The sequence below is a fragment of the Eucyclogobius newberryi genome, unplaced genomic scaffold (genome assembly GCF_026437365.1).
Source record: "Eucyclogobius newberryi isolate DKJ021-1_F unplaced genomic scaffold, fEucNew1.0.hap1 SCAF_13, whole genome shotgun sequence".
Lineage (NCBI taxonomy): Eukaryota > Metazoa > Chordata > Actinopteri > Gobiiformes > Gobiidae > Eucyclogobius > Eucyclogobius newberryi.
The window spans coordinates 33,668,970-33,677,604 of NW_027315757.1; the positions used below are offsets into that span (position 1 = coordinate 33,668,970).

General features: G+C 45.0%; 1 protein-coding gene across 1 annotated transcript in view; it reads left to right on the top strand.

The window, feature by feature from the left end:
• The window catches only part of LOC140358821 (uncharacterized), a 3,159-nt gene extending 672 nt beyond the window's left edge, over positions 1-2,487 (top strand). The window contains exons 3-8 of the mRNA XM_072443871.1: positions 1-51; positions 208-280; positions 341-465; positions 709-1,029; positions 1,471-1,611; positions 2,230-2,487. The exon at positions 1-51 is cut by the window's left edge and continues 243 nt beyond it. Of these exons, the coding sequence (XP_072299972.1) occupies positions 1-51; positions 208-280; positions 341-465; positions 709-1,029; positions 1,471-1,611; positions 2,230-2,408 (890 nt within the window). The 3' untranslated portion in view covers positions 2,409-2,487. The remainder of the gene's footprint in view (positions 52-207; positions 281-340; positions 466-708; positions 1,030-1,470; positions 1,612-2,229) is intronic.
• Positions 2,488-8,635: the final 6,148 nt, after the last annotated feature.

Here is an 8,635-nt window from a genome sequence, read left to right on the forward strand (position 1 = left end):
AGTCCGGTCCTGGGGCCTGTCCTGGAGGCGACGCTGGGGTCGTCTGCTCAGGTCAGTCATTCTCTCCTATATAAGCCGATACTTCTATACAACACATCCCAACATCTTTAAATTTAGCAGCAGAACTTTACGACTTTGCATCATTCTTTCAAAAGGCTACGACTTAAGCAAACATTTCATCTTGAAAATCACATCTCTTTTATTCAGCGGGCGTCCCTAAACCTGGCGTCTCCACGCAGCCCGCCGCTCAAGTGCATTTCGGTGACACCGTTAGAATTCGGTGTGAAATTCCAAATCAAATTCATCAGTTGACTCAAAGAAGTTTCACATTGACTAAAAGCAAGGAAACAATAAGAGGCCATCCCACCGCTACTTTCACCATCCCAAATGTGACGTTTGAAGATGAGGATGATTACGAGTGCTGCTACGATGCAGCGTGCAGCGCTGTCAGCGTCACGGTGACTGGTGAGTACTTTAACCACTTTGCATTTATACTGAAGGCAAGACAGATGTATTTACATGTTGTGACAATAAGAGAAGTAATAAGGAAATCAAGAAAGATGCAAAGAATGAGAGAAAGAATGAAAGATGGAAGGGATGAAAGAAAAATGAATAGTGTAAAACAGAAAAGTTCAGCTCAGAAGATCATGACAAATTGACCTGCTCATTTAAAGACTCTTAAACACGCTCGTGCATTGTCATCTCCAGTTGATTTGCCGAAGCCCAACATCTCTGCGTCGTCCCCTGGTCAGCAGCAGAGGTCGTCCAGCAGCATACAGGTCACCAAGGGCTACAGTTTTGTCATACACTGCTCCACTTCGGCCCACTTACCCGGGGGCCAGTTCCTGCTCCTCTTCTCTGGCTCCAACAGCTCTGTCCTTGCACCTTCTGTCCAGCACTCGGCCTCCTTCAACTTCCCGGTGACCCAGGACCAACACCAGGGGCAGTACAGCTGTGTGCACCGGGTCGAAGGGGCAGGGCGCACATACACCTCGCCCGAATCTGCCGTTGTTGCGGTGACAGTGACGCGTAAGTAGCCACTGCACTGTGTCCAGGAGGAGCAGTGTCACATTTACAACCGTCAAGGGGTGAAGCTTAATGGAGTTGCTGCTTCTTGGTGATTCAACATGCTTTTTCTTATTGTGCAGTGTTGTTATGTTTACAGGCAAAAAAAACAAAACATACTAAATTCAAATAGATAAGCAACACTGTAATATATAAAGAATCAATTTACTACATTTCCATTTGAACAATTGCCATGTTCATTAGACAATAAAAATAGTAACATTGTATTGAGTGAAAAGTTGAAATGTTTTCTCCTTTTTTAGCACATTTTTACTCAAACAGAATCACTCAACTAATTATTGTGCGTTAGTTTTGATATTTAAAGACACAATAATTACACATTTACACTATAGGCGACTTTCAGTGATTAACTTATAATTCATTTGACTTGCTGTGTGTTTGTAGAGCCTCTGCTGCCCATCGTCCTTCCTGTGGTGGCAGTGAGTCTGATGCTTCTCATCTTGATTGGATTGTACTTTTTGCATAGAAGAAGAAGAAGAAGAAGGCAACATGTTGCCAAGATCACAACCTCAACTCCAGCTCCAAGTATGTTCTAATCCAAAAACATGTACTTATACAATAGACAGAGGCAATTATACTTTATTTCTGCATTTCCAATGGACTGGTCACTGGTGACAACTGGCGACTGGTTTCTTCCTCTGATGTTGAACCATGACAGACATTGTCATTTCCACATATAGTGCCCATCCGAATGTGCCCCATAGTGCAAATATGGTTGTATATACCATAACCACAAACGTTTAAACTATTTTTGAGTCAACCGCACAGGGAAGCCACACGCCACAAACACAAAGCACAAACAATGCACATTGCAGCTCTCACTTTTGTGAGTTGAGGGCATTTCCTAAACTCAAATGAATAAAAGCCTGTTTCACCTCAATGTTTATAATATAATGTAGTTAGCACTATTGACTCACAGCATAAGGTCCCTTGACTTGATGACCAAACCACACAGGACCTTTTGTTAAGTTTGTCTTCAGGTGGAAGGGTTCTTTCTGACGTGGCCTCAGCTAAAACGATCTGGTTAGAAATAAAGACTAAAAACAGCCCTAGATATTCACCCAAAAGCATTTCTGACATTTCTCAGCATTTTCCAAAACTTGAGGCCACTTTACATTCATTTGTGTTTCCCATATATTTCAGTCACTGTCATGAACCGATATGAAGACTCAGATGATGAAGAGGAAGCAGACTATGTGAACGCTCCGAATGAAAGAAAGGACGAGGACAGCGACGAGCCGGACTATGTGAATATGACAGAGGACAATAATACTGTGGACATTTATGGAGGCGACAATGATGATATCTATCAGAACGTCTAATCACAATGTTTATCAGAACTAGAATAATCTAGAGCACATTTTTAACTTCAGTTGGTCCTTAATGAATTTCCTTTAATTCTGTAAAAAAAAAAAAAAAAAAAAATATTGTCATTCTGTTGCATTTCTACAGCTAACGCTGCAAATTCATTGTGCAAATGTTCCCTGCTAACTGACCCGGCGTCCAGTCCCAGATAGTCAAATGTCTGTCATATTTTATTTTGTGATTTGTGGATTCCTGATCTGTACTTTTAGCTGTTTGTATTTGAAATGTCGCATGTGCTGCGTGCACTGCTGAGTTTCTTTCATTTAGTTTAACTGAATGATACCATAAGAGCCCGTGGAGGGTCCTCGTCTGTAAATGCCATGATCAAAGATTCTCAAAGTGTAATACGCGCACCACTGGTGATACGCAAAGTCCTGGTGATATTTGGTGTAAAAGATGAAATACCTGAAATAAATGTTTCTTTTCCCACAAAATAGCATTTGTTACCGGGAGTGTCTACAGAGCCGCTCCTGAAACTGCTGGGCTATTTGACTGTGCCGGGGTAGGGTCAGGGTCAGGGTTAGGGTCAGGGTTAGGGTTAGGGTCAGGGTTAGGGTTAGGGTCAGGGTTAGGGTTAGGGTTAGGGTTAGGGTCAGGGTTAGGGTCAGGGTTAGGGTCAGGGTTAGGGTCAGGGTCAGGGTCAGGGTTAGGGTCAGGGTTAGGGTTAGGGTCAGGGTTAGGGTTAGGGTTAGGGTCAGGGTTAGGGTCAGGGTCAGGGTTAGGGTCAGGGTCAGGGTTAGGGTCAGGGTTAGGGTTAGGGTCAGGGTTAGGGTTAGGGTTAGGGTAAAGGTCAGGGTTAGGGTTAGGGTTAGGGTTAGGGTTAGCCATGAGGCTATTTGACCGCACCGCGGCTCTGTAGCCATGGCCTTTGTTACCACCATTTAGCCAAATGGCCTCAGTGGCTGCAGACCAGGAGGTCACACTGCACTAAGCTGACTGCACTTTCCTTTTTGCATTCTCATGAGACTCTACTTCCATCCATCCATCTTTTGCCGCTTTATCCGGGGCCGGGTCGCGGGGGCAGCAGTCTGAGCAGGGACTCCCAGACTTCCTTCTCTCCAGACACTTCCTCCAACTCCTCCGGGGGGATCCCGAGCCGTTCCCAGGCCAGCCGAGAGACATAGTCTCTCCAACGTGTCCTGGGTCTTCCCCGGGGCCTCTTCCTGGTGGGACATGCCTGAAACACCTCCCGAGGGAGGCGCCCAGGAGGCATCCGGAACAGATGCCCGAGCCACCTCAGCTGGCTCCTCTCGACGTGGAGGAGCAGCGGCTCTACTCCAAGCTCCCCCCTTGTGGCCGAGCTCCTCACCTTATCTCTAAACCCTAAACTAATTTCGACCGCTTGTATCCGCGAACTTGTTCTTTCGGTCATTCTCGTGTCACTGTCATTGCCCACGTGGGCTTTGAAGTCCCTCAGTAGAACAACGGAGTCCCCGGTCGGTGCACTGTCCAGTACCTCTCCCAAGGACCCCAAGAAGGCCGGGTACTCTGCACTGCTGTTCGGCCCGTAGGCCGCCACAACAGTGAGAGACCTGTCCCCCACCTGAAGGCAGAGGGACGCGACCCTCTCGTTCACAGGGGGGAACTCCAACACGTGGCGGCTGAGCTGAGGGGCTATCAGCAAGCCCACACCAGCCCGCCGCCTCTCCCCGCGGGCAACACCAGAGAAGTGGAGCGTTCAGCCCCTCTCGAGGAGATGGGTTCCAGAGCCCAAACTGTGCGTGGAGGTGAGGCCGACTATATCTAGTCGATATCGCTCAACCTCCCGCACAAGCTCAGGCTCTTTCCCCCCCAGCGAGGTGACATTCCATGTCCCCAGAGTTAGTCTCTGTGTCTGGAGATCTGGTCGCCGAGGCCCCTGCCGTCGACTGCTGCCCAGATCTCTCTGCACCGGCCCCTTATGGATCCTCCTGCGGGTGGGGGCCCACGTCGCTCTTTCGGGCTGTGCCCGGCCGGGCCCCGTGGGGAAAGACCCGACCATCAGGCGCTCGCCATCGTGCACCCATCCCAGGCCTGGCTCCAGGATGGGGCCCCGGTGACGCCGATCTGGGCGACGTAAACGGCCTTGTGCTTGTTGTCATCATAAAGGGCTTCTGAGACTCTACTTAGCGCCCCCTATCCCAATTGGATAATCATTTTTGTACTGTTTATGTAATTACGGACAGTGCTAAACTATACTATATTATAATACACCAATAAAATGCGTAGAAAGAGAACGCTTCAGTTTTTTCGCATTCAAGTCTACACATTTTTGTTTGTTTTGTTAATCTGAAAATGTTCCTGAATCCATAATTACAAATATGAATGCAATGTAAATTGGGTATTCTACGGCTCTGTTTAGATGCATTTACATAGTGTAACAGCATCACGAGAAAACATGAAGAGAAAGGAAGTGGCTACAGTGGTTTTCTAACTAGATCAAAGAGGAAAACTTGTTATCACTACATTTCAAACCTGCACCTTGACTTTTACATAAACCTCAAATTAAAAAGAGAAACACTTCAACTATAAAGTATGTAGTTCTGTTTGCTCACCTGCTTGTGTTCAGGAGCTGCACGTTCATATAGTTTATGTTCATTTATTTTTTCACAGTGTCTCTGTGGTTCCCCATCATCACCAGCTTCAGGTTTGTATCATTTTTGCCTTTAGAGCAACCATAGTAGAAAAAGTTGTAGTCATCTGGACTCAGTTTGAAAAAAATAGACGTTTCGACTCTCATCCAAGAGTCATTGTCAATAAAAGAATTTAGATCGAGAACTCCGATATTAATACTGTTCTGTGGTAAGACCCGCCCATTGGGAGGAGCCTTCCTGAAGTAGAAAGAGTTGTTTGTTTCAACAGAAACTCCCCCCTTGTATCTACCGAGCTAGCCTATTCAGAATTTTAATGGGCTATTAGAATCCTCTTTGTCTTTGTGAGACCCTGGCTCAACCACCCTGAGTACCTGATTAGCATCCGAATGTCCATGTCCTGGTCCTCTACCTTTCCAGGGGTTCAGTATTCCATTATAGATACCAGGAAGATTAAACCTTAGCCCTCCATTCCTGTTTAAAGAAGGTCTTTCTTTTTTAACAAAAATAGCTTCCTTGACTCCTCTTTCAAACCATCTTTTCTCCCTGCTTAAAACCTTCACCTCACCGTCTTCAAACGAGTGATTAGAGGCTTCAAGATGGAGATGCACGGCGCTCTGAGGTCCTGAACTTGTATTTCTTCTGTGCTGATAAAGCCTCTTGTGTAGAGGCTGTTTTGTCTCACCTATGTACCGTTCTTTACAGCTTTCTTCACTGCATTGGATCGAATAAACTACATTGTTCTGTTTTTGAGTCGGCAACTTGTCCTTAGGGTGAACCAGTTTTGGTCTTAAAGTGTTTCCTGGTTTAAAATAAACAGGGACTTCGTGTTGTCTAAAAATTCTCTGCAGTTTTTCCGACAGGCCAGACACATAAGGGATAGAAACACCCTTCCTTCTCTGTTCAGTTTCCCTTTTGTCCTGCTTTTTGGTTCTCTTCACTCTGTTGTTTCCCTTTTGTCCTGCTTTTTGGTTCTCTTCACTCCTAGCAGACAAGGGACGTTGCACTGTGATTCTCAACGCAGCTGATTACGAAGCCAAAGTCCACACCCTCCTCGAGGACACGACCACATACGAGCGCTTGAAAAGAGATCCGACCAGTGGCTACAAGAAGAAAGTGATAGACTGTTTACAAAGGCTGGAAAAAGAGGAAGTGATAGACCGGCCTCTGTATTACAGACTGTATCCTGGTGAAGCCATGCCTTGCATTTATGGCCTTCCAAAAATACACAAAAAGGAGGTTCCACTCAGACCCATAGTGTGCAGCACAGATTCCATCACTTACAATGTGGCCAAGCATTTAACAACGATATTGGCTCCGCTTGTGGGGAATTCGGAACATCATGTGGAAAACACGCACAACTTTGTGGATAAAGTGAAACATCTCCAACTGGACCCAGATGACCTCATGGTTTCATATGATGTTGTGTCCCTGTTCACCTGCATCCCGACCTCTGATGCAGTAGCAGCAGTGAGGATCAGACTGCAGGAAGACACCACCCTACAGGAAAGGACCAAACTGACACCTGATCACATATGTAAACTGTTGGACATCTGTCTGAACACCACTTACTTTCAATTCCGGGGACAATTTTACAGACAGATTCATGGCTGTGCCATGGGCTCGCCCGTCTCTCCCATAGTGGCCAACCTGTACATGGAGCACTTTGAGAAGAAGGCACTGTCCTCATTCTCAGGCATAGCCCCAAAACTGTGGCTCCGCTATGTCGATGATACTTTTGTAACAATTAAGAAACAAGAGCTGGAAACCTTCTCTGATCACATCAATGCTGTGGACCCACATATCAGGTTTACAAGAGAAGACGCTAAGGAGAATCGCTTGGCCTTTCTTGATTGTTCCACGATCAGAGGAGAGGACGGGAAACTCCAAATAGAAGTATATAGGAAACCTACACACACAGACCAGTATCTGCTCTTTGGCTCCAACCACCCACTACAGCACAAGCTGGGTGTGATCAGAACCTTACAACACAGAGCTCAAGGTGTGCCCACCAGCTCAGAGGGCAAGAAGAAAGAGGAAAAACATGTCCGAAATGCCCTCTCAGCCTGTGGTTACCCCGCTTGGGCCCTCAACAGAGTGAAGAGAACCAAGAATCAGGACAAAAGGGAAACTGAACAGAGAAGGAAGGGTGTCTCTATCCCTTATGTGTCTGGCCTGTCGGAAAAACTGCAGAGAATTTTTAGACAACACGAAGTCCCTGTTTATTTTAAACCAGGAAACACTTTAAGACCAAAACTGGTTCACCCTAAGGACAAGTTGCCGACTCAAAAACAGAGCAATGTAGTTTATTCGATCCAATGCAGTGAAGAAAGCTGTAAAGAACGGTACATAGGTGAGACAAAACAGCCTCTACACAAGAGGCTTTATCAGCACAGAAGAAATACAAGTTCAGGACCACAGAGTGCCGTGCATCTCCATCTTGAAGCCTCTAATCACTCGTTTGAAGACGGTGAGGTGAAGGTTTTAAGCAGGGAGAAAAGATGGTTTGAAAGAGGAGTCAAGGAAGCTATTTTTGTTAAAAAAGAAAGACCTTCTTTAAACAGAAATGGAGGGCTAAGGTTTAATCTTCCTGTTATTTATAATGGGTTACTGAACCCCTGGAAAGGTAGAGGACCAGGACATTTAGATGCTAATCAGGTACTCAGGGTGGTTGAGCCAGGGTCTCACAAAGACAAAGAGGATTCTAATAGGCCATTAAAATTCTGAATAGGCTCGGTAGATACAAGGGGGAAGTTTCTGTTGAAACAAACAACTCTTTCTACTTCAGGAAGGCTCCGCCCAATGGGCGGGTCTTACCACAGAACAGTATTAATATCGGAGTTCTCGACCTAAATTCTTTTATTGACAATGACTCTTGGATGAGAGTCGAAACGTCTATTTTTTCAAACTGAGTCCAGATGACTACAACTGAAGCTTTTTCTACTATGGAACACGCCTGGACGAATGAGGGATTACAAACCTTAAAATTAAAAGAAAATGTGAGACTCAACCTTTTATCACAAAGAAAATCTGTATCACTTGAAGTTTCATTTGAATTAGTATTTTAATTCTGCAGAAATGCTACAATTCTGTTTCATTCAATTTCTTTCTGTCTTATCTGCACTAATGAGAGATTGTGCTTTGGGCCGTGGCTATGGGAATGAGGACCGACTCAAGCATCATTCTATTTGGTGAAAAGGACTTTATAACATTCTTCTCAGAAGGTGCATTTTGTGGGTGCATGTGTCCCATGACCAGTAGGTGAAAATGTAAAGAAAATAAAAGCGCTGAAGTGACTATATAAGAGTTAACACTTCCTCTGAACGAGAAGAGTCATGTATCTGAAAATATGTTTGCGGAAGTTTCGATGTGTTACTGCGATACTGCACATTTCATATCTGACCCAAATGTATTCACTTAAACCCAGACAAGACATCTGACTTCTCTTTATTTCTACAAATTAACTACATAAACAAGATGATGATTCAAGATGATTTCAAGAATTCTTCAGTAAGTCAAAGTCACTTACTGCACAGGCCGATAATGTCACTTATTTGAAGGACAAAACAAGTGTATTTTTCTAGTTTTAAGATGGTATAATTTTGCAGTGCACT